Below are 25,890 nucleotides of genomic sequence, written 5' to 3'. Positions count from 1 at the left end.
TTCATTTTATATTTTTTATTAATTAAAACATTGTTCTATTCCATTTGTCTATATATTGCAAACTTCTTGAATGTTTTTTCGGTAAATCTGACATTCACCTTTTCAAAACTGACACATCACAATCACAACAATCAAAATTGAGGCTGATAGCACCAATAAAGACGCATTGACAGTTTCCAATTTCCATTCATTCGCGATCCAAGTGCTTCTGGTGGCCTGGGTCCCCTGGGTGGCCATTTCACATTTCAAATCTATTGATTGGCACGACTTTCGACTTTGTTAATCGGCGCCCAACAACATGATGGTTGCCGTTGCCGGTACCAACCTAACAATCAGTTTCACGTTTCACTAAAAAAAAACCCAAGAATGTCAACAAACAAAGTTATCGAGTGAATAACATTAAAACAAGATTAAATAACAGAAAATACGATAATATGGTGTCAACTAGAGGTATCAAATTAAAATTTAGCGAAAACGAGAGAGTGTTGTGTTACGAGCCTGATCCGACAAAAGCAAAAGTGTTGTACGACTCCAAGGTACGTAAACATAACCTATAAAGTTTTGTGTTGATCAATACTCAACTCGTACCGCAACTTTTTTTTAGCTATTATGTTGATAATTTTTCAGGTTTTAGACGTAGTCGTAACCAAAGATCACAGAGGGAGGAAAACAGTAGAATATTTAATACACTTTCAAGTAACAAAGTCAACTGTCATGCAACTGTTGTGGCTTAACAGTGTCTCATTACAGGGGTGGAATTCCTCGTGGGACCGATACGTCAGTGAGGAATACGTTCTGAAAGATACACCGGAAAATAGACAATTACAGAAAGATTTAGCGGAAAAATCCCAGTTGCAACTGTAAGTATTGTCATTTTTTGAACATCTATTTGGCATGTTGTTTTGTAGAGGTGCCTATTTGTATCGAAGAGACAGGAAGAAGCACAACCGCAAGACGAGCACCGCGCCTTCTTCTGATGACGGTAGTTCCGGCAGCCCCGCGAGAATGGACACAGATGATGGACAATGCGTTACGAGCAGCTCAGATGATGACTCCTCAATGGATGAAGAATCCGTCCCCATTGAACTAACGACAGAGCTCCGCGCCTGTTTAGAACAAGACTATTGTCTGATCAACACAAAAAACAAGTTGGTAAGACTCCCGGCAGAACCAAACATTGTAAATATTTTAGAGAGTTACTGGAGGCACTACGCCACCAATCAGATTTACGATTTAAACGAGAAAACGAACTCGAGGCACAGGTACCCGTTCAATTCTCAAACAAAACGTCGACCCGAAGATGTACAAAGAAAGTAAGAAACGTCTAGTTGTCACGCGAGAGTCAAACAACCCCATTTTCAGTTTGTCGGTGTGCAGCGAGGTCCTCGACGGACTCCGCATTTATTTCGACTTCACTTACAAAGACTTGCTGCTGTACAAGTCGGAGCAGGGTCAAATCGAGACCGCCGCAGCTGTGTACACCTCCCCCATGCCCCCAGACACGGACGAGTCCACTAGGTGGGTGGCGGCGTCCGAACTTGCACTATTTTATCTGTTTTGGCCGCAGCAACAAAAACGAATTGAATTACATGGACTACATCACCTACCCCAATAATTTTTCGGAGGATGAGTACCAAAACGACAAAGCCTTGCAAAGGAAGCGGAGTCTGAGGTCTAACAAGAGCACAGACGGGGTCTCGAACGGGAACTGCCAGTCAGAGGGCGCCACTAAAGCGAAACCGGTCTCAAGGTCAGTTGCTGGGTTCCACACGAAAAACACTTCATTTGGGTTTTCAGCGTCGAGACTAATTCGGAGGGGTCGGGATCGATGAACAGGACGATAGCGGTGCGACTTTTGCCCGAACACGTATACAGTCAACAGCCGCCGCCCCCGTGTTTGGTCTACGGAGCGATACACTTGACTCGGCTTTTTGTCAAACTACCGGAACTGTTGAACGCCTCCAGTATTGAAGAGAACAAGTGGAAGACTCTTTTGCAGCATTTGGACCAGTTCGTAGAGTAAGTTGTGTTAGTGGAGAGGCTTCAAAAATAATTCTGTGGGGCAGCGAAGCGCAGCTCAGATTTAGTAGGCCATGGATCTAAAGTCTGATGCGTCATCTGGTGGTGTAAATGGTAAGCATGTCAGTTATCGGTATAGTAGATAACTTTTTGCTATTTCATTAAACGAATGCCAGTCTGACAAGTTCTGCAAAATTTGGCAAAAGATTAATGTATTACATTACTAACGCGGTCGTACAATGTAAGCCTACCGGATTTTAATGTAAATAACTATGTTAAATGAGCGTTAAATGACTCTTCAGGTCTGTCTGCGTTTCGCAAGACAACGCTTTTTGGAAAGCGGTCTATTTTTTTACAGCTAAGCTAACGGCTCAAGAGTATTGCAAAAATATTACCAAGAGAAAGATTTTTCGGCTGTCTGATTCACAATATTTTAATAACGCCCATTTGTCTTGGGACAATTCTTTTTGACAGTTTGCCTGCACGAGTTTCGATTTATCACGGTGTTAGTCCTGCAGAATGATATTTTTGAGCCTCTCAGCTATGGACGTTCGGTGTTGGCAGTTTCTGATCGTCTCTTTTGCAGTTATTTAAATGATCACCGGGAGTGGTTTGGGGAAAAATTTTATATTGACAAATAATAATAATATTTGGTAACAAATAAATATGTCATTATTAGTTATTAGTTCAACATTAAGTATAATTATAAAAAATATATAATAAATTATCGCCACAAAGTTCTGATGCTGCGAATTGTCGGTACCTAATTAAGTGAGTTAATGTTAGTCTTTTATTCTTGTGATTTGTCATAATACTGTGTGAAAAATGAGACTGTCAAAAAGATTTTTGTAGGTGATAGTTGTAGGAATAGTACGTTTGATTTTTCTTTTTTGTTTTCTTATGACCTAGAGTGTGACGTGACGCTCTGCACGCAAGACAAAATATCCTCACTTCTCCTATGTACTAGATAATGCACTTTTGACTAGTGAACAAATGAATATCTGTCTTTAAGCGGTCGCTTAATTCTTGGACCTGAACAAGGTACCGTGCTTCGAGACGGGCGGCGTGGAATGTATCTTGGTGGCGCTGGACGTGGTGGGTTTCATGAACGACATGGGTCGCGGCGGCTTCGTCCCCGCGGTGCTCCCCGTTGAAGGCGTCCTCTTCACCGTCTTGCCAGTCACGCTCGCCGCCTTCGGCACACTCGTCTTGCTGAGGGGTACGCGTTTGACGGTGCTGGTCGAGGCGGAGCTGTTCAACGAGCTCCTCGAACTCACGATACTGTTCCTGGAGTTGGACCTCTGGACGTTGGACTGCGAGTCGGTTTTGCGCAAACTGCTCGACCTGCGCGGGATCACGCTCTTCTTTTGCGGCTCTTGGACGGTGCGTCTCACGGTGCTGGCTCGTTCCAGGACACGCCCACTTTTGGGCGGGGCTTTTTTCAGAGCTTTGTTCGTGGCGGTGATTGGTGTTTCGCTGCTGGTGGTGGAGTCGACGGTGCTCTTGCTCTCGAGAGACGACGCCCTCATCGGTTTGGACTTACTGTAGTCCGACAGGACTAAGTGGGTGGCGTCGTCGGGTTCGTAGTTGCCCCCGGATGACGCGCCTTGGCTCGGGGACTCGGACATCAAGCTCTGACTCTCCTCGAAACCTTCGTCGTTGTCGTGCTCTTTGCTTTTCCGCGAGGGGATGTCGATTTTTGTCGATTCGTTCTTCAGCTGCAGCGCGATTTTCACTTCGTCTTGTTTGATGCCGGTCTGGTGGCGGTGGCGTCGACTGTTCCTCACTTCAGGCTCGCCCTGGGTCTTTAACTTGTCCTGCCAAGCTTTCAGCCGAGTTTCCTTGTCCTCGTCCTTCGGGTCCGGCGATTTCACCGGTTCCGTTGTCGCTTCCGGCGGAGATGACACTTCGCTGTTCTCCGTGTTGCGCTTGTAACGTCTGGTCCTTCGCGCCGCCGAAAACCTATCGAACTGACCGTCCCCGAGGACCGAACTCGCTTCGGGTTCGTCGGGACTCGGCAAAGAGTCCCGCGGACGTCCCATCAAACGGCGACAAGGACTCGGCTGCGTCGGCTCCCGCTTCTCGGTAGGAGTCGGGATGAAGATCTTCCTCGTCGCTGGAGGCGTCTCGATGTTGTCCTGATCGATCTCGACTTTGTTGCTGATGGTCTGATCCTCACTGGGAGGCGAATCGCGGAGTCTGCGCGCAGGCGCGTGCCCTAAATTGGACTTCGGGACTTCATTGGGCTTGATTATGTAGAGAGTCAGTTTGTCGGTTGGAGAACGCTCTCCCAACGAACTAATAAGAGTCTTGCGGTCGTTGTTGTCGTGTCTGTGTCTCAGCGTGTCGTCTTTTGTTTCTTCCGTACTGTTGGCGACATTCAAGGTCGACTTGCGCCAAGCCGACTTGTCCTTGATCTGCGGTTGGACTTCTGAAATGTGCGTCTTCACCAAGCAATCCTTTCCTAACAATCCTTTCCACTCACCTTCCACAGCTTCCATAGCACTGACCACGTCCGTGTTCTCGATGGTCTTCGAGGGTTCCCACGCCGGATATACTTTCCTGTAAGTCGACTGACTCCCGCTGTAAACCTGTTTTCCTTCGGGCAACGTGTCCAGAGTGCTGCTCCTCTCGCTCTCCGAATCCATCTCCAGAGACCTCCGATTGGTCAGTCTCCTAGTCTGTCTCCTGGAGTCTTCGTTTTGGTCGCTCTCGCTGGCTTGCAGCCACGACTCGATCTTCTGCCGCAACTCCTTCGGTTTCGTTTCCTCTTCGGGTGCGGACAAGATCGGTTTGGACTCGCTCAGTGGAGACGGCGAAGACGGTCGCTCTCTGTCGGAGGTGAAGTCCGCCCCCAGCAAAGCCGGCCTCTTCCGTTGACTCCCTCCTCGTGCTTTTCTGGACCAGGAGCGGTCCAAGCTGCCCCAAGACCGCCTCTCTCGGTTGCTGTCTTGCCCCGAAGCCCTCAAGAAGTCCATCAAGTTTCCTTCGTCTTCTTCGGACAAAACGCGGCTGCGACGTCTTCGGAGGCTCCCGTTTGGGGTAATATCTGGGGATTTTTCGTCTCTACCGGTGGCGGAATCGCCGTTGCCGTTGAACGAACCGAGCCGCCGCCTGGACAACGACGGTGAACCCGTCACCGACGACAACTCGTCTTCGGATGTTCCATTGGTTGTTTTCCATCCCTAACATTACTGTCAATACCAGTCGGACAAAATCACTACTACCAACCTTTTTCATTGGAAAACAGTGTCTGCTGTCGTAGATTTGCAAGTCGATGAATGGCACCTCTGAATCCGCAGCGCCCCCTAAACTCTCCACTAGAAAACAAATTAACAACGACTCGTTGCAACCCTTTCCACTTACTTTGTCTTCGTTTAGAGGCCAAGAGTTCCTCGCGCTGGCGCCGCCTCGCGTTCGCTTGTTCCTCTTGTATCCTCCTCCTCTCGTTGTCCGTCACGGCTTGCCTGAACTTGCAGTAGAATCCGTGGAAGATCCGGAAGCACTCTTCCAGTTTGAACGAGTTGGTGTCTTCGCAGAAGAACTCCGCCAGTTGGACTCGCACCCGTTCCAGTTCGTCCATGTCCAGCTGCAAATTGGCCACTTCTCGCTCCGCCATCTGCAAGAACTCGGTCATCTGGTGTTTTATCTCGGATTCCGTCGAGGGCAGCTCGATTTGTTTTTTGATCTTCTTTATCCGGACGTCGAGGACGTTGATTTCGTTCAACAGCTGCTCCACTGTCGTCCTTGAAACGTGAACGGTCAACAGAGAGGGGGGGGGGCAAATTTGAGATGACTTACTTAGCGGCGTCTTCCAAGACGCTTATGTTGTCGGTGAAGGTCAACAGTTTCGGGTTTCTCTTCTCGGCTTGCTGGAAGTTGATAATGGAGAAAAGTGCTGAGTAAACTATTTTATAGTTACCAAAGCAACAAAGTGGATCAGATTCATGTTGGGTTTGTTGGCTCGAATGTCGGTGATTTTCTGGAGGGACATCAGCTTGACTCCCGCTGCATTTCCGGCGTAACCACCCTAAAACACACCAAGTAACTTAACACTTGTCGACGATATTTCTCGTCGCTAGTACCGCGTTCAGGAAATTTCCAGCCACCAGGATCATGTACAACACTTCTTGCAGAGGTTTGTTGGTCATCAGATCTAAAACAAAACTGTACAGATCGAAAGATTTTCTTTGGAAAACGTACCTTGAGAAGCCATTATCATGGATTTGATACTAGGCTCCAGGTAGCTCATATTGCAAGCGAACTCTTCCTTCAGGAGCATACTTTCGATCCTCAGCTTGTAACTGCAACCAAAAAATCAATTGGACGTCTCCACAAGTGTTAACAATTACTTTGACAAGTTGGTCAACTGGATTAGGAATTTTTCGGCGTTGCCTAGTTTAGTGAAGTCTCCATTGAAGGATTTTAACATGTCCAGTTCGTCTACTTCTGGTAGGATCTTCAGGAGGCCTTTGAGCTTCTCGGCACCGATGTCGTCGTGTTCCCCGTCCCGGATCAAATGGACGATGTCTTCGTTGGAGCTGCAACCAAACCATCAGACCAAAGAAGTTGTTGGTAGAGGTGTTGGATTTTCTCATGGGCTATGAGTCATATCTGCGCAAACGACGAATATCGGTATCAAGTAGGCGCTACGAACCGACCAGAAAACGTCCTCATTTGAGGTTATGTCTGGCTAACATAATTCAATTGTCGAACGTGGTAGGTGTTAAATAAACGTTTCAATGAAATGTAGGTACTTGTAGAGAATGTATTTTGTGGAGCATGTACTTTCGTTTAACGATGTTTTGTAATGAAACAGTGAATATGTTTGATGCCTTCTTACTCAGTTCAGGTTTGTCACTTTCCAACTGTTCGCAGTACGGAATCGGGGTCATTTTTTCACGCTCTGTGAGGGGCTGCCCACTACCCTTCTTCGCGAAGACATCTTTTCAAATTTTGTGCGTTAATTTTTCAACGCAAACGCAAATGACAGTATGCGCAATGACAGCGCTGATAACCTTGACCGGCTCGACGCTGCCAACCTACATTGTAAAATGCACTATTTGCTACTTTCAATTCCTCATACCAACTTGACAGTTTGACAGCTGATTTACAAAAAAGACGTTTCGGATTTTTCACTGGTTTATCGCTCCACCTCGCGCGGTCACAGCCCATGAGAGAATCCAACACCTCTATCGATCACCCAACCTTCTGAATTGCTTCAAGAAGATGTTCACGTTCAAACTCCTCTTGCCGTCCAGCAAGGTGATCTCGCAGTTTTCTTTCCTCATCCTTCTGTCCAGAGATTCGGGTCCTGCCTCCCGAATCCTGACGTTGGGCGAAGAATGAGTGGGCGGGGCTTGCTGACAGAACAGCCCCTCCATCTCCAACCAATCCATGTCCGCCATGGGGGAGTGCTGATGGGTGTAGGCCACCTGCGTCCAGATATTATTCTTCCCGACGACCTTGTTATTGGGTATTTTGTTCCAGTTGAAGGTCTTCATCTTGATCTTGGGCGCCGGAATCTCCTGCTGGGGTAACTTCTCTATCACAGTGTCGGTTTCGGGGGGCGGCTTGGGCGGCGTCGGTTTCTGGAGGAGAAGCGGCGGCGCCGGCACCGGCGGGGGGATACAAGGCGGCGACGGGATGCACGGCGGGGGCGGAGGAGGCGGCGGCAGCGGTTGTCCGAGCGGCGACGGCGGGATGGGTCCCGGAGTGGGACTCTGCGGCGTGTTCAGCGACTGCCTCCTGGTGGGACTAGACTCGGAGCGGAGGTGACAGTGACAGAAAAATTTCGACTGGGCGCTGGGGGCCCTCAAGAGACGAGCCGCGTCTTCGCGGTTCTCCAGGAGGGTAGCTCTGTGGACCAGTCTCTCGGCGGTGTCCCAGATGATGTCGCTGACGGCGTCTTTGGGGTCGATGCGCAACAAGTGCTGCAGGATGCTGAGAAAAGGGATCTCTTGGGGGGTCTCGGCCACTTGCTTCAGTATCGCGTAGAAGACGTCCAGAGGCGAGTTCAGGTCCACGCCGTGGGGGCCCTGCAGGCTCTGGGCGTCGTCGCTGTCGCGCTGCTCGTCGAACACGTCCAGCTGGACGGCCAGCTCCGGCTCCGCCTCGGCGCATTTCCTGCACATAAAGACAGTGATGGTTCGTTGTCACCGCTGCTGTTTGGACAGTCAAGGTCCAAATTGTCACTGTTTAACGTCCACATACCTCAAGTTGTTGAGCACCGGAAGCAGATGACATCCTGGAAAAAACACTCGATGAATACAAATATTTGACGAAAGTTAGTAACAATGCATCGCTTTGCATTCCGGGAACTGGCGGATATTCACTCTTGCCGCAACTGAACAAATACAACACAGCCAAAAATGGTCGTCACGATTCGGCATTGTTATAATAAATTGAACGTTTTTGATTCGTTAAAGACGAACGGTATTTTCATGTTTGGTTGGTAATTAAAAGCGAAACGTGGGTAAGCAATAACCGTCGTAATGACCCCTCGACAACCCCGATTTGAGGCGCGCGGATCTATCATGGTGGGCGTGCTCGAGTACAGACGTCAATTAGGCTGAAGATCGACCTGGAGGAGTCGTCTTTTGCCCGCAGTGACTCAATCTCTGTAGAATTTTAATGGCTCGCGTGTCTATTTTCATTTTTATTTATTAAAAATCATATCTGGCCAGATCTGTCTACTCGGGGCCATAATTTCGACGCATTTGCATAAAAATTAGATATATTATCTAAATCAGACTGCAAGCGGCTCCACAAAGCGACGATAACATCTCAGCTTGCCTCTCTAGGAAATCTCAAATTACAAATATTAAATGAATATTAATGCGACGCGATTATTAAATTAATACGCGAACACTGTGATTAACAATTTTTTTTCCTGTGATTGATCACACCCCGTCCCGTTATCTCTATAAATTTGATCAGACTTATGTCTGTTATAACTCCCAGATGTAGAAACAAGTGCATGTAACACGAGGTTCGTCCAATTTAAAATTGTAATTTATTCGTTGTATTTTCCTCCAAACACCGGTGTTATAGGTGTTATGATAATTTTTCGACAGTGACAAGTGCTCTCGTTCCTTCGCTTTTATGTCGGTGTCTCGATGTTCTACTGGTACGACTTTGGCGGCAGCTGACGTTCACATTTCAATTTTCATTTTTATGTAAATGTATCAGCGTTTGGTGATTTGAAAAAAAATGCAAGTCATACCGGTTTGCGTAGAACGTTTGATAAATTGCGAATTACTCGAGAACTTTGGATTTGTTCGATTCTGCAAAGGTCGATTTCTGACGCCACGCGGTTGCTAAATAAATTAAATGCTGTGTTGAAATGGAAGCCTAAAAATAGATAAAGAACGTAAACAGAACAATGATCTACACTATAATTAAATGTAATTAAAAATGTATTCAGACTAAAAAGAAAGAATCGCTAAAATAGGCATTCACGATCGTTTTGGGACCGGGTCGGCTATGACCATCTAGTGATTTTGTTGGCAGTACCTCGGTGATAACTAAATTCCCTAAAGGAAATTGACACTTTTTGTGTTAGGTTAGGTTGTTTTCAGATTAAGGTTATATTTTCTGAATAGGTACATTGTTGCCGGATCTCTTAATTGTGGTCTCTCCTTTTTAAATTAGAGGTAGCATCGGAAATTTTTTGTCGTAACAAAATTATTTTGGCAATTTTGGCTTTTCCTTTGACGGAAATTAAAGTTATTTTTACACACGTAATAAATAATTTAGTTTCTTACGAATATTAAAATAATAAATCTGGCAATGCGGTGGCAAGAAAATGTCACACACACTGACAATAAAAAAAAGTTGAATCCGTTGCATCACTGAATCAGTCAGCGAGAAGAAAAAATCATGGCCAACTCCCAAAAAGATCGTGAATGCCTAATACAAGTGATACTTTTGTTTCAATTTGTATTTTTTTTTATTAGTATTATGTACAGTTGGTTGCAAAAAAACGGGAACTGTCAGAATAAAATTGACACATTTTTACAATTTTTTCATAGTGTGAATCCTTCTTACGAGAGGTAGGTTAGAATTAAATTATTTGATAGATATTGTCAAGCAGTCACCTAATTGACAAATGGATAAAATCAAATTTACAGTCGCGAGGTCGCAAGGTCATTCTTTGACGCAATCGAAAATGCCCCATTGTAAAACAGTCGTAAATATCATAACCTATCATCATGTTGTATGACATTAATTGTCTTTTTTTTCTCATTTTTTTGACACTTTGTTGACGTGGGCATAATTAGGTAGGGAAATTTTTTAAATCTGTGACAATCTAACCAAATTTTGAGATGACATTGACGACCAAAATTTATTGCTCGCGACGTACATTAGGAAAATTTTCGTTTCCCGTTTTTTTTGCAACCAACTGTACAGTCGATGGACAAACAAAACTGGGACAAAAATGACAATCACATAAGTCAAAATTTACAAATTTGCATGGTTTAATTACGGCTTTATCACAAATAGGTTAACTTTGGTATGACATATTATATGGCACTCACAAATATATTGACAATTCAATGATCTGATTTACATAGATTAAATTTTAAGTGTCCCATTTTTATTTGTCCACCGACCGTACCATTTGGTACAAAAATTTTAAATGATTCGGTTCAGTTTAAGCTGAACAGTTCGATTTGAAAAAAAATTGTGATTGAGCGACCCAATATTTATTTTGTAATTTTTGTAAATGAGTTTAAATGCGACAATAAAAAAAAATATACAAAGAGAAGGAAAATGACAAGGTCTTGTTAGGGCATTAAGCAAATGCATAGAACAAAATAAACGATATGGGGAATAAAAAATGTTGAAAAAAAATGAAAATAAAAAATCAAAAGATTACTAAAGAGATAATCGGGCAAAATGATATACAGGGTGTTTTTGAAATGCGTGCACAAATTTTAACCACGAGCTACTGGCTTCATGTAGAACTCGGAAAAAATATCTAAAAAATTCTATGTCAAAAAATAAAATAACATTTGTTTTTGGCGTACATTTTATAAAACGTGATATACAGGGTTTATTTTTAAAATGTGCCGAAATTTTACCTACGAGGTTGTAGGATAACGTAGAAAACTAAAAGCAATTAAAAAAAATTGTAGCTCAAAAAATAAATGTCATTTTATTTTTTGACATAGAATTTTTTAAATATTTTTTTGTGCAGGCATTTCAAAAACACCCTGTATTTTTGTATTAAGGGCGTGAAGGAGGCGATTTTTGCCCGCGGCGGAATTATAACCAGGAGGCCCCAAGGGCCGAGGGATTATAAGACGCCAAAGGGCCAAAATCGCCGTCCACGCCCGAAATGCAAACATTATCAACCTAAAATATCAAGTTTCTATGTCATTCAAGGTTATGTTTGGTTTATGGATTTTATCTTTAAAGTTTTTTGAGTTTCATCATCTTCATCTTTGATAAATTTTTTGAAGTGACGACAAAATAGTGCCTGCAACTTATTCAAAAAACAACAAAGTAAAAAGACTGCAATTGTGAGTAAAAGCATAAAATGATTCATCAAAAAAGTTGCTCAAAATGCTTGCCATCGTTTGCAATGCAAGCTTCAGCACGACGTGTCCAAGAAAAGTGAACTCGATTGAGAATGCCTCTGTTTTGACGAATTTCCTCAGCGCTGTTTTGAACTCGCAAACTTGGCTGGTTTTCAATTTCGTGAAGAATTTCTTCTTCTGGAATTTAAATGCGATCTTCTCGTTAGCGGCCAAGATCGCGCTTATTTATTTCGAAACGCCCAAAACCGCGAAGATGCTGCACAACGTTTACAAATGTTCGTGCATGAGGCAACCTTTCACCGTAGATTTGCTGTGCTAGCTCTGAATGTCCACGGGCTTCGCCATAGATCAAAACCATATCGGTTTTCTCCAGCTTGGTGAAAGACATTTGTGATTTAAATTGAGGTTAAGATTGATGTTCTTGTTAACGTGACTTAATTTTGAATTAAATGACAACAAAAAAAAGTCTACTACGAATTTTTTTGACCCATTTTTTCGTAAAACTTAGTAGTGAAAAACGTGTAATTAAAAAAGAAAAAAACACAAATATTCGAAAAAAAAAAACAACTAATTCTATTTAAATTATCAAAAACATTGGTAAGTATATCAGGTACCACATTTGCTGTGGTATCTTTTTTAATTGCTGGATGCTGCTCTTGCAAATTGTTAATCGGATTTCTAAGCACAAAAAAATCAAGAGAGAAGGGTGAAACCAAGCCTCATCAGTAGAAAAGGAGCCATTATTAAGTGAAATTGTTGTAGCAATGGCAAAATTGGAATCAGGAGGTAGGACCTGTTGAACCGAAGAATATGAAACTTCTTAAATGAAAGATACTAATTTTGGAGAGAGAAGGAATGAGGATGATGGTTATTCAGATCTATAAAAAGAATTTCTTTAATATCAAATTACGTTTCAGCGAATTGTTCATAAAATTCTGACTGAATGACAACAATGATGTTGAAAATAATGTGTTTTTAATTTTATTTTGACAGTTAAAATTGATTTAAAAAAATGTTATACATGTTGAAACTGCAACTACATGAAGAGATAAAAGGAAACGGAACAAACAATTCTGGTGGTGAAAACGAAAAAGAAAAAATCCACAGAACGTTACAACATAACGACTCATTTTGAAAATATCAAACTACACCGAAAATTGCTCAAAAATACACATCTAATAAATAAACCGGCGACATGGAAAAATTCTCTAAGATCTTTTAAGGAATTTTATTTTTAAATAATGTTGAAAACTGAGACCCGATAACTATCTCACTTTATCACCACTAAATTAGATACTCTCAGATTACATCACATGAACATTTCCGGCACCTACTTTGCATAATTTTACAAAAATGACCGGCATTCGACCTAACTCTTGCAATTAAAACCTAAACCGTCGCTAATAAAGCAATCACTCTTAAAATATCCGCAGAATTCATGTTTTCGGCGTAATTTGCACAAGAACCTACATTCCCAAATTGGTACAAGCAAGAGCAAAAATGGTATTACCATAAAAATGCGATAAGTCGCTGAAAAAAATCATTAAAAATCAACGATCGACCGGGCAAATCACCTGAACTGGTAAAAAAGAGCTAGATTGAGCGATTCGAAGCGATCGATTTAGATTAAGCGGTATCGGTGTCCGCCAGATGCACTCCTTACGTAATCCCGAACCGTTTGTACTCTAGAAGGAAGTAACTGTTGACCATCTACGGCGAAGAGCGTCATTGTAAACATAATTTAAGTACACCGCATTAATATGTTTATTTGATCTAATCACGGGAGGAATGTTTCGGGGCCCGCGGCGCAAATTCTTTCGATTTTAGCGGAGAAACTCGGATGTTGTTGGTACACGTTTATTCAATTAGGACGGTTCGGAGTGGTTCTCTCCCGTCTTTGAACCGTCGACATCTAATTACCTCGTTAAGAGGTCCCGCAGGCTCTTATCTAATTATTTGTAACGTCTCACCTATGAATTCGTTTCTTCGGCGGACGCGATCCGTGAGGCGCGGAGTCGATATGATGAGACAGTTGATGAAGGCCACTAGGGCCGTCTGGTAGTCCACGGCGGTTGCTCGGTCCAACTCCTGGACTATCACGTTCAGTCTATATCTCTCACCTTTCAGTTTCTGCAACGTTTAAAATGGTCATGAGCAAAAATTGAATTCATAGGTTCAACCGTTGCGTGCACGGCACTTCAAAAAGTGAAGTGAAGTGAAGTGAATGCTTCTCGAAAGACATTTTGCAAATTTCTTTGTGAGGTTCCATCAGTATGTGCCTCTCGAAAAAAATTGTTGGTTCTTCATGCTTCAAAAGAAAAAAATCCAAAATCAAAATATCTTAAAATATCCAAAATTTATGAGTTCCAGAAATTTTCACGCGAGGAAAAAGTTTGTCTCCAAGATTTGACTCCACTTTTCAAAACAAATCTCACAAAATCGCATTGTGCGTGCACGTAACGGTTGAACGTTTTTCTTGGTAGTGTTTTTTTTTCTTTTGGCAAAGTGCAACGTCCCCCAACCTTCCAGCAACCCTTTTCCCTCGCACTTGACTCCCGTGCGGTTTCACCGCAAGCGTCGAAAAGCAAACAGCTTTCCATTTTATGTAAATGCAAACAATCGACTCCTAGACCGAAGGATGTCGGCATTCAGGTGCCGAAAATGGCCAAAATCAATCATCCACAGTAACACGCGAACAAACAGCCGCCCACTTCCACCCCAACCGGTCGACTCTGACCCCGCGCGGGTCATTCCGGACCCGTTGGCCCCTCAATTTTGGAAAAATTCGGGCAGATGGTGCGTTCGAGGCGTGTTGATGGCATGTTGGGGGTCAATTATCTGCAATGCAACAAAGTGACTCATGGACCTTGTAGTGTTCCAAAGTGTCAAGGGCGCGAGCGTGACCCTCTTCGTTGTGGACACATAACGCGGATAGCAGCTCGAAGACTTGCTTCTTGACGGTGACGTTGCTGGTGTCGAGGGCCGCGGCTAGCTTCCTGATGTACTCCGGGTTCTCGACGATGAAGTCCAGGCCGATCCTCGAGTCCATTGTCTGCATCATCCGCTAACTGCAAAAAAAACTGCATGAGAAAACCGCCCAGAAACTTTTTAATCGATTGGGCAAGTGCTTCTGTTCAGTTTCTCCATTCGGTGATGCAATAAAAGAAATACATTTTCTAGTCTCGTACCTCAAGGTTGAACTTGTCAACTTAATTATTCTTAAAACAACATTTTTATTCGTTTTGCAAAATCGACAATCTGACATCTCTCGCCAGTCTCACTTCTCGACGACCTGTTTTGTCTCTGCAGCACTTCGCTGCACCAGATGCACATCGTCAATTAATCCATTCATCTGGCGTTATGGTAATTCACACATTTTTTTACATAACCAGCACTGTCAGTGCTGAGAGGGTTCTGCAATTAATCAATTCCGACAAAAATGCTCATAAATCGCACTAACATTAAGTCTTTATTATCTACCGTGAAAAATGGACGAGACTTTCTAAAAATGCGTCGCATAACAGATTGTCGATGTTGTATTGTAATTATGTAATTATGAAATCGCTTTGTCGCAATGTTTGTTTAGTGAAAAGTGAAGTGTTTTGGTTCGGTAGTGAAAATCACTGGCGCTAAATTTAGTCGGGTTGGTGCATTAATGCCGATAAGATAATGTAAATCGTGCGGAATTAAGTGGAAAATCGTTCCAGCTCGTGTCAGCTGTACCGCAAGAGTCCACCGCAGGACCCATTCTATTCACACTTTCATTTGATTGACCACCAGCGATATTTTTATTGATTTTACGACTTTGTACACAGATTTTGCAAACTTTTGCGCGACTTGGTGTACCACAGGAGTTCCCCATGGGGCCTACTTTATTCTCACATAGATGGTTTCTTTGTACTTTAGATTTTTTCTGTGAAAAATCGTTGAATAACACCTCTCTAAATTAGTATTCAACATTTTAGAGATGATCAGTAAAGTATCTTAAGTAATTATGTCACGTGGGAGACTTAGAAGAGTATGGGGAAAAGAACAAATTGACGCTAAACAATTAATTTTAGTCGGTCGCTGATTTTGCTGCTAGAAGGTATCGCTTCTAGAAAACTATAAGTTCTTCTAAGACTAGAAAATCTAGAAGAAGAAGGAATCTTGGCACGGGACAGGGAAATGTCAGGTTTATCGGTTCAAGATTTAAGTATTTATCTCAGAAAAAAGAAAAAGTAAGCTGGAAAGTGTTAAGTTTAGAGAAAATACCGCGGTGAGACACTTAAAAGAGTTAATAATAGTGGTATTGGACTCTCTCATGGGTTGTGACCTTGGAAATATCTGCGCGAAGGCGGAGCGATAAACCAGTGAGAGAAAGAGACGAAATTAACGTAACGAATGACGATATTCGTCGTTTGCGCAGATATGATTCATAGCCCATGAGAAAATCCTCTATCAAGCTACAACGCACGAATTTTAATGAATTGGTGATTTTGCTTTAAAAAAATATGTCTTGTGGAAAACTGTTACAAGTTCCAAGATTGAAAAATCTAGAAGGAATACCTTAGCGCTGGAGAAAGATGTGCCAAGTTTATGCATTCAATATTTATTTATCGCGGAAAAAAGAAAAACTAAACTGGAGAGACAAAATGTCATGTAAGAAACTTAAAAGAGTTAGTACTATAAAGCCACAACTCCAGTGCAAAACAATTAAATTTTAACCAATTGGTAATTTTGTTCTACGAAAATGACTTTTTGAAAACTGTTGCAAGATCTTCTGGGACTGAAAATGTGTCAGTCTAGAGAAAACGGGCTTCTATGGCAAAAAATCAATTTTCAAACGGAAAAAATCGGTACTTATTTACAGTAAGAATGAGGAAGGCAAAGCTTTCGTTCACGCGAATTGCTTGTTCGTCCACGAAGCGGAGCTGAGTGAGTGAATACAATTCAAGTGAACGAAAGCGGTCTTACTCTCGGTGAGTCTGTAACTTTGCATTCGAAATTTTAAATAAAAATAAATCTCCTTTTTGGCCTGATCTGTTGCTATGGAAAAAAATAAAATACAAAATAAATAAAATTCTGTAACGTTAATTAAGTGGCTGTGTGCACGTTGTGGAAATTGTGGAAATGGATGATGTCCTGGATGCGACAGAGAAAAAAATTGAAAACATTTACGAGAGAATGAAAACCAGTGAGTGAAAGACAGTGAGCGAAAAACGACGAGCAAAAGAGAAAGAAGGAATATTGTTCAAGAAACGCAGATTTTCTTTCAGACAGCACTTTCAGTTAGTAATAATAATTTTTGTGATGGTATTCGCGACTTAAGGGCGAAAGATACACAATTGGGGCACTTATGCATGGTGGTGAAAATGATTTAGGGGTTGAGGGACAATTCCAGCATGAACGTAACCCAAAACGTGTTTTAAAAGAGTTAATAATAGTGGTGTTGGACTCTCTCATGGGCTGTGACCTTGGAAATATCTGCGCGAAGGCGGAGCGATAAACCAGTGAAAAATCGGTAAATGAAAACTGAAAACTACTTTAGATGCAAATAGACGAGAAAGAGACGAAACTAACGTAACGAATGACGATATTCGTCGTTTGCGCGGATATGATTCATAGCCCATGAGAAAATCCAAGACCTCTATCAAGCTACAACGCACGAATTTTAATGAATTGGTGATTTTGCTTTAAAAAAATATGTCTTGTGGAAAACTGTTACAAGTTCCAAGATTGAAAAATCTAGAAGGAATACCTTAGCGCTGGAGAAAGATGTGCCAAGTTTATGCATTCAATATTTATTTATCGCGGAAAAAAGAAAAACTAAACTGGAGAGACAAAATGTCATGTAAGAAACTTAAAAGAGTTAGTACTATAAAGCCACAACTCCAGTGCAAAACAATTAAATTTTAACCAATTGGTAATTTTGTTCTACGAAAATGACTTTTTGAAAACTGTTGCAAGATCTTCTGGGACTGAAAATGTGTCAGTCTAGAGAAAACGGGCTTCTATGGCAAAAAATCAATTTTCAAACGGAAAAAATCGGTACTTATTTACAGTAAGAATGAGGAAGGCAAAGCTTTCGTTCACGCGAATTGCTTGTTCGTCCACGAAGCGGAGCTGAGTGAGTGAATACAATTCAAGTGAACGAAAGCGGTCTTACTCTCGGTGAGTCTGTAACTTTGCATTCGAAATTTTAAATAAAAATAAATCTCCTTTTTGGCCTGATCTGTTGCTATGGAAAAAAATAAAATACAAAATAAATAAAATTCTGTAACGTTAATTAAGTGGCTGTGTGCACGTTGTGGAAATTGTGGAAATGGATGATGTCCTGGATGCGACAGAGAAAAAAATTGAAAACATTTACGAGAGAATGAAAACCAGTGAGTGAAAGACAGTGAGCGAAAAACGACGAGCAAAAGAGAAAGAAGGAATATTGTTCAAGAAACGCAGATTTTCTTTCAGACAGCACTTTCAGTTAGTAATAATAATTTTTGTGATGGTATTCGCGACTTAAGGGCGAAAGATACACAATTGGGGCACTTATGCATGGTGGTGAAAATGATTTAGGGGTTGAGGGACAATTCCAGCATGAACGTAACCCAAAACGTGTTTTAAAAGAGTTAATAATAGTGGTGTTGGACTCTCTCATGGGCTGTGACCTTGGAAATATCTGCGCGAAGGCGGAGCGATAAACCAGTGAAAAATCGGTAAATGAAAACTGAAAACTACTTTAGATGCAAATAGACGAGAAAGAGACGAAACTAACGTAACGAATGACGATATTCGTCGTTTGCGCGGATATGATTCATAGCCCATGAGAAAATCCAAGACCTCTATCAAGCTACAACGCACGAATTTTAATGAATTGGTGATTTTGCTCTAAAAAAATATGTCTTGTGGAAAACTGTTACAAGTTCCAAGATTGAAAAATCTACAAGGAATACCTTAGCGCTGGACAAAGATGTGCCAAGTTTATGCATTCAAGATTTATTTATCGCGGAAAAAAGAAAAACTAAACTGGAGAGACAAAATGTCATGTAAGAAACTTAAAAGAGTTAGTACTATAAAGCCACAACTCCAGTGCAAAACAATTAAATTTTAACCAATTGGTAATTTTGTTCTACGAAAATGATTTTTTGAAAACTGTTGCAAGATCTTCTGGGACTGAAAATGTGTCAGTCTAGAGAAAACGGGCTTCTATGGCAAAAAATCAATTTTCAAACGGAAAAAATCGGTACTTATTTAGAGTAAGAATGAGGAAGGCAAAGCTTTCGTTCACGCGAATTGCTTGTTCGTCCACGAAGCGGAGCTGAGTGAGTGAATACAATTCAAGTGAACGAAAGCGGCCTTACTCTCGGTGAGTCTGTAACTTTGCATTCGAAATTTTAAATAAAAATAAATCTCCTTTTTGGCCTGATCTGTTGCTATGGAAAAAAATAAAATACAAAATAAATAAAATTCTGTAACGTTAATTAAGTGGCTGTGTGTGCACGTTGTGGAAATTGTGGAAATGGATGATGTTCTGGATGAGACAGAGAAAAAGAATTGAAAACATTTACGAGAGAATGAAAGCCAGTGAGTGAAAGACAGTGAGCGAAAAACGACGAGCAAAAGAGAAAGAATGAATATTGTTCAAGAAACGCAGATTTTCTTTCAGACAGCACTTTCAGTTAGTATTAATAATTTTTGTGATGGTATTCGCGACTTAAGGGCGAAAGATACACAATTGGGGCACTTATGCATGGTGGTGAAAATGATTTAGGGGTTGAGGGACAATTCCAGCATGAACGTAACCCAAAACGTGTTTTAAAAGAGTTAATAATAGTGGTGTTGGACTCTCTCATGGGCTGTGACCTTGGAAATATCTGCGCGAAGGCGGAGCGATAAACCAGTGAAAAATCGGTAAATGAAAACTGAAAACTACTTTAGATGCAAATAGACGAGAAAGAGACGAAACTAACGTAACGAATGACGATATTCGTCGTTTGCGCGGATATGATTCATAGCCCATGAGAAAATCCAAGACCTCTATCAAGCTACAACGCACGAATTTTAATGAATTGGTGATTTTGCTCTAAAAAAATATGTCTTGTGGAAAACTGTTACAAGTTCCAAGATTGAAAAATCTACAAGGAATACCTTAGCGCTGGACAAAGATGTGCCAAGTTTATGCATTCAAGATTTATTTATCGCGGAAAAAAGAAAAACTAAACTGGAGAGACAAAATGTCATGTAAGAAACTTAAAAGAGTTAGTACTATAAAGCCACAACTCCAGTGCAAAACAATTAAATTTTAACCAATTGGTAATTTTGTTCTACGAAAATGACTTTTTGAAAACTGTTGCAAGATCTTCTGGGACTGAAAATGTGTCAGTCTAGAGAAAACGGGCTTCTATGGCAAAAAAAATCCATTTTCAAACGGAAAAAATCGGTACTTAGTTACAGTAAGAGTGAGGAAGACAAAGCTTTCTTTCACGCGAATTGTTTATTCGTCCACGAAGCGGAGCTGAGTGAGTGAATACACTTCAAGTGAACGAAAGCGGTCTTACTCTCGGTGAGTCTGTAACTTTGCATTCGAAATTTTAAATAAAAATAAATCTCCTTTTTGGCCTGATCTGTTGCTATGGAAAAAAATAAAATACAAAATAAATAAAATTCTGTAACGTTAATTAAGTGGCTGTGTGCACGTTGTGGAAATTGTGGAAATGGATGATGTCCTGGATGCGACAGAGAAAAAAATTGAAAACATTTATGAGAGAATGAAAACCAGTGAGTGAAAGACAGTGAGCGAAAAACGACGAGCAAAAGAGAAAGAATGAATATTGTTCAAGAAACGCAGATTTTCTTTCAGACAGCACTTTCAGTTAAAGCTAAAGAATTGGTCGAACGGTCTGACTCGAGACCTGATCTGGATCCAACAGAAAATTTGTGGGACAAATTAAAGAGACGCTCTGAACTGTTCGAGACGATCTAAATGCGCGAATTGATCAAGGTTTAGGCGACTGAATGAGTAATGCAATAAATTAAATTGTATTTTTTCCCCTTTGAAAATTTTCAAAAATCATGACTAGCAATTATTTTAATGACGCGTCAATTAAGATTGAACGATTTTCGCGTCTGCGCAGGTATTTGGAGCAGATATCTGATCAAAGAGACCGCAAAATATTTGTTTCTCCAGTCCACCGAGTGCTCAACATTGCAAGACATTTAACAACCCAAATACATTCATTGATAATGACCAGGACCAGCATCCAAGCGTTTACCCACGATTAAAATTATTCGCTCCGGCCCACATTTTCCCATTTTATTGCTTGTTTACCGAGAAGAAGTTTTAAACAAATCATTAATGTGCTCGTTGAATTTTATTGGCCAAGTTGTAGATCTATAAATCGAGCTCCTCAAATACACACCCTGCGGCTCTCAGCAGCACTTCCGGTTCCACCCCATTAAGCCGGTAATCGAGCTCAATCGACACTCCCCGATGTCTGTTGGGGCAAATCTGGTCGAATCGGTGGCACCACCAAGACGAGCAATAAACCGCGAGGCGAGCAATTAGCTTCGGACCTTCTAGGTCCAAGGTGACGAGTCGGAACTTTGATACGACGAAATTACATTAGACAACGCATTCGCGGCTATCGTTTATGGCCAATAGAGTGATGAAGTAACGGTTTACACATTGTGCAAAATAATACCAAATTTGGATAAACCAGTCCAAGGCGAGTCTCAATGGGCAACTATCACATGTGAGGTTGGCGCCTCACCGACCATCCAAATCTCGCCGGTCTGATCGATTTTGACGGACAAGAGGTCGCGGCGACTCCAGCTGATCGTTTTTGGGGGGAAAAACGATTTTCCAAATTTTGACTCACGTTTCCCGTTTTGTCTCGACCTCCGCGTCGTCCCCGCCGACTCCAATTTGAGAGGCTTTTCTCCGAAATGACGTTTTCCACGTACACCTGTCAGGAGAAAAACGCACGTGAATGAGCTCGTTTTGTCTCAGATCTTGTCGCTAAGCATGATCGTATTCCAGTTCGCCTACCTAATGTCTATATTTGCTGCACCTAATCGAAATTATTTGAGCGTGATAGGAATTGTCGGGGCTAAACTGGATTTTCTACAAACCGTACTAATCAATTTGTTGGGCATTGTAGGTAGGGCCGCTTAACACCGGTTTTACGGTAATTAATCGCCGATTAGCGGACAAGGATGTACCATTTTCCAAAAGGAGCTTCTGGGGCCCGTGGTAGGTACGCCGACTGTCCACGCACTTTTCTTGCTTCGCTGGGAAATTTCCCAAGGATACGAGCTCGGATAATTAATGTCGCAGGACTATATTTGTATGTGCATTTGCGCGTGAGCAGAAAGGGGTCCGACGCAGATACTTGAGGCGCACACGAACTCGTACGAAATGGGAGACAATAAATTTCAACAGTTAAAATATCGTCGTAAACAGGCATTTACATTTCAAATGTTGGTCATTAAAAATAAATAAATTTGAGAGTTTTTGTGAATGACCACTAATATAATTTTTCAATGAATATTAATATGTCAAATAATTTTTTCTAGTAATCAATTTGTAGTTATTTCGTGTTAAAATGGATAATTATTTCGAAAATATGCATAAAACATGATTTTTGTGTAACCTTGGTGAATACCAAGGCGCCAGGACACTATAATTTGATCACGAAAATAAATCCTCAGCTAATTGGAGAGACATCAAAATTCACAAGAGCTTTCAACTCCCATAAAGCATTTTTTCACAAAGTAACTATTTTTTTTGTGTGGTCATAACTGATTCCTTTGAAGCAGTAGTTTTCAGCAGTATCTGTCTCTGATCCTTATATACAGGTGTTTTTAAAATGCGTGCAGAAATTTTAACCACGAGCTACTGGCTTCATGAGAACTCGGAAAAATATTTAAAATGACATTTATTTTTTGAGCTACAATTTTTTTAAATTGCTTATAGTTTTCTACGTTGTCCTAGAACCTCGTAGGTAAAATTTCGGCACATTTTCAAAATACACCCTGTATATCATGTTTTATAAAATGTACGCCAATGCGAAGTAACCTATAGGAAACCGCATTGGTGTACGTTTTATAAAATATGATATACAGGGTGTATTTTTAAAATGTGCGGAAATTTTACCTACGAGGTTGTGGGACAACGCAGAAGACTAAAAGCGATAAAAAAAATTGTAGCTCAAAAAATAAATGTCATTTTATTTTTTGACAGAATTTTTTAAATAGTTTTTCCGAGTTCTACATGAAGCCAGTAGCTCGTGGTTAAAATTTGGTCACGCATTTCAATAATACCTTGTATTTCAACAACAATATACAAAGTGTCTATAAAAGAACGTAGGGATATCAAGAGACCTGTGGAATTCGAATGTATTTGATTTTTGCCGCTCTGTAGCATATTGTGGTAAAAAAAAATAGAAAAACAGAGGTTATGTTAAGTCCATTAATGACAGATTTTTAATGAATAATACTGTTGTAAGATGGAAAGTAATTAGAATATAGAAAAACTGAAGAAAATCACAAGCAAATCAATTAACTCACAACTGACGCTAAGATTTAATAATTTGACATTTGACTCTTGATGAAAATATTGAGCTCCTTCTATTTAAATTATTAAAAACATTGGTCATCATTTCTCACATGAGGGGAACAAAAAGAATTCAAGAGGAGGCAAGTCAGGTGATCCGCTTGGCCACAATCCTACACTTGGTTAGGCAAAGCTTCTGAGTAATTAATTGTTGTTCGTGTCCCGTGAGCAGTAGCTAAATGTTGTTGGAAACAGCCGTTTGTTAGTTCCACGTCATCCGTTTGATTTATAAATGGTTCAAGGATTCTTTGAGCGTTAATGATTTCATTAAAGAGGATCTGGTCAATAATTCACCTGCGGGACGTTGCAACCCAAACACAAATTTTAATTGGATGCTACAGCACCTCCATAACATTGTGGGGATCACGTGCTGACCGAGTTGTATAATTTTGAGAGGTGACGAATCTAGAAAGGTGAAACCAAGCTTCATCAGAGAAAAAAGTAGGAGTTGTGGAACTAAGAAATATTTGTAAGGCTATAAATGTAGAGTTTCCTTCGGGACTTAATACTCGTAGAAAGATAATAGAATGAAGGACATTAATTTTGGAACGATTTTCCACAACATCTGGTGCAGCTACTGGAGCATGTCCAGTAGACTTGCCTATAGCTATATTGCCACCATTTAAAAAACATTCAATCACTCGTCCACAATGCTGCGAGAAAACAAGATATTACACTTCTTCTTCTAGATACAAAGCACGAAAGAGATGATATACCGACTCTCATGAACCCCATAATTACTTTGATTAACAGAACCACTTCGCCAATAGGACATCGTAATAAATAACTTGTGAAAACAATTTTTACAAATGTCTACTCCTAATTAATTAACGATGAATGTCAAAATGGTTATGTCACGCCGGTGTCTTGATTTACACATCAACTTGATACCAAAAGTGTCAAAAATATAACAGTCACAAGCATTTACAGTCACTTGTAAATAAATATCTTGATCATGGCGCCCAACTTGATACCCCACTAATTTCTCTAAGGCTTTTGATAAGATCAACCACGACGACATTCTCTCTCTTGGACTCTTTAGGCGTGTCCGATTCGCTGATTATTAAGTTTTTCCAAACACACATGTTTGAACAATAGAAAATAATTTGTGTTCTACACATATTAGTCTTATTCAAAGTTCCGCAAGGATTAATTCTTGGCCCACTTTTTTCTTACCAGTATCAAGGGTACTCTCGGCACGTTTATTTTCCAGATGATTTTAAAATCTAAAGTTTCAAATTGATTTACGGTTAACGCCTTAGAACAAATTCGTCCAATTCTAATCACATCGCCTTCACCAACACAACACCTCTACCGCGATCTTGATATCTCATTTGACAACCGACTTTCATTTCTCATTACATCACTCGTGCAGAAATATTAACAAAACTCCAGATTCCTCAATAGTTCTTAGTGTAAAACTGAACGAATATAATTCTACTAGAGTTACAGTGCTCATCTTCTATTTCTTAAATCAGTTCTTGGTGATATTTGAGATAAAGACGTGGACCCTTAGCAGAGCCTTGCGGAGCGCTCAGCTGAAATAGATCAATCTAGACGGATTAAAATCGGGATCGTATCGTGCAATGTGGGATGCAAGAAGCTGTAACAACGTTAAGCCTCGAAATTAGTTGGTTATTGACCCATAATCGCCTACTGAAGACTCAGATGAGGCATTTTATTAATTGGCGTCAGCGGCGAAAATACATCAAATAAATTATGAAAAAATTAGAATTGCTAATCGATCCGACCGGTATTAAAATATCATGAATAATCCAATTATTTACGAACACGTTCCGGACCGTTGGAAAAACGCACGTTTTATCAAATCCCATAAAACATCCAGCATCTAATAGCTAACCCACATCGTCTCGGTATTAATTTGGAAACTGGTAAAACACGGTCCAATCAAAACAATTTGCATAAACACGCCGCCATTTTCTTAATAATCGCGGCGCAAACACGAATTCTCGGAATCAGCCGAGTTACGTATTAATTGCGATTTTATCGAGTTTCTAAACGTGGAAAAAAATCCGCACGACAAGCTCCCGGTTATGACATTTGAAATGAGTCCGTCGAAAACCTTGACTGATCATCTCGGTCTGTCCTCTTGGACTTTTACTCACGTTCGGATGCATCCAAGACGGCCAACCTGAAACAAAACACTGCCGTCAATTGTGATACACTTGGGGAACGAACAGTCGAAGATCGCGAACATTTGTCCGAGCATCGATGATGACGTTTCCAACCTCAGGAATAATTCATGATTTCGTTAGCACCGTACAAGGATCTCTAATCGGAGATTTACATGAGCCTCAATGAAATTGTGACATTTCGCAACATGATTTTGAACACATGACTGAAATGAGCGGAGGATACTTTTCCCACGTGATCATCCCACTTAAGTACTCTTGGAAATTATCTACTGCTCTTATGGCTGCGTTATTTATGGGACGGCTGTAATGTAATTTCGATTCGTGATTGTTTCTGGTATGTAGTTTGGCCTGGTGATACATTGGCCGGGAACAAATTGTAATTGCTAGAATTAAGCAATTTTGTTACCTAATAGTTATTTATTGGGCTGCGCTGACCGCGCTCGCGGACAACATTGCTAATTTATCATTTTGGAACTGTTACCCCGTTTGGCAACTATTCCGAATGCAAAATGTCTCGCAGGTTTTTTTTTTGTTCAGATGTACAGGGTGATTTTGAAAGTTGTGCAGATATTTTAAT

At 41.0% G+C, this 25,890-nt stretch overlaps 2 protein-coding genes across 8 annotated transcripts in view; one reads left to right on the top strand and one right to left on the bottom strand.

The window, feature by feature from the left end:
- Window positions 1-289: 289 nt before the first annotated feature.
- On the top strand, window positions 290-2,904 carry msl-3 (male-specific lethal 3). The gene is made up of 8 exons (XM_069056555.1): window positions 290-536; window positions 628-696; window positions 751-860; window positions 909-1,313; window positions 1,363-1,518; window positions 1,568-1,750; window positions 1,798-2,019; window positions 2,606-2,904. Exons 1-8 carry the CDS (start codon window positions 435-437, stop codon window positions 2,658-2,660), a joined length of 1,302 nt encoding a protein of 433 aa, XP_068912656.1. The 5' UTR covers window positions 290-434; the 3' UTR covers window positions 2,661-2,904.
- Window positions 2,628-25,890, bottom strand: part of form3 (formin 3) — a 46,339-nt gene continuing 23,076 nt past the window's right edge. For 4 of the 7 annotated variants that reach the window (XM_069056553.1, XM_069056550.1, XM_069056552.1 and 1 more), the window contains 13 exons: window positions 14,431-14,632; window positions 13,535-13,694; window positions 8,233-8,266; window positions 7,228-8,145; window positions 6,372-6,560; window positions 6,223-6,323; window positions 6,105-6,175; window positions 5,942-6,049; window positions 5,821-5,891; window positions 5,386-5,765; window positions 5,251-5,339; window positions 4,505-5,204; window positions 2,628-4,450 (listed from right to left, as the gene is read on the bottom strand). In XM_069056553.1, the coding sequence (XP_068912654.1) occupies window positions 3,039-4,450; window positions 4,505-5,204; window positions 5,251-5,339; window positions 5,386-5,765; window positions 5,821-5,891; window positions 5,942-6,049; window positions 6,105-6,175; window positions 6,223-6,323; window positions 6,372-6,560; window positions 7,228-8,145; window positions 8,233-8,266; window positions 13,535-13,694; window positions 14,431-14,625 (4,428 nt within the window). In that variant the 5' untranslated portion in view covers window positions 14,626-14,632 and the 3' untranslated portion in view covers window positions 2,628-3,038. Of the gene's footprint in view, window positions 4,451-4,504; window positions 5,205-5,250; window positions 5,340-5,385; window positions 5,766-5,820; window positions 5,892-5,941; window positions 6,050-6,104; window positions 6,176-6,222; window positions 6,324-6,371; window positions 6,561-7,227; window positions 8,146-8,232; window positions 8,267-13,534; window positions 13,695-14,430; window positions 14,633-25,283; window positions 25,310-25,890 lie in introns of all 7 variants that reach the window. The other 3 variants (XM_069056551.1, XM_069056548.1, XM_069056549.1) reach the window with 1 other exon arrangement.

The sequence above is a fragment of the Tenebrio molitor genome, chromosome 8 (assembly GCF_963966145.1).
Source record: "Tenebrio molitor chromosome 8, icTenMoli1.1, whole genome shotgun sequence".
NCBI classification, from domain to species: Eukaryota; Metazoa; Arthropoda; class Insecta; order Coleoptera; family Tenebrionidae; genus Tenebrio; species Tenebrio molitor.
The sequence above is the reverse complement of the archived record's forward strand: the minus strand, read 5'-3'. Positions and strand labels throughout refer to the sequence as shown.

Coding starts and splice junctions, on each gene's coding strand:
- msl-3 (XM_069056555.1), top strand. CDS start 435: ATGGTGTCAACTAGAGGTATCAAATTAAAATTTAGCGAAAACGAGAGA. Junction 1,314..1,362: donor CCCGAAGATGTACAAAGAAA/GTAAGAAACGTC, acceptor CCCCATTTTCAG/TTTGTCGGTGTGCAGCGAGG. Junction 1,751..1,797: donor AAAGCGAAACCGGTCTCAAG/GTCAGTTGCTGG, acceptor TTGGGTTTTCAG/CGTCGAGACTAATTCGGAGG.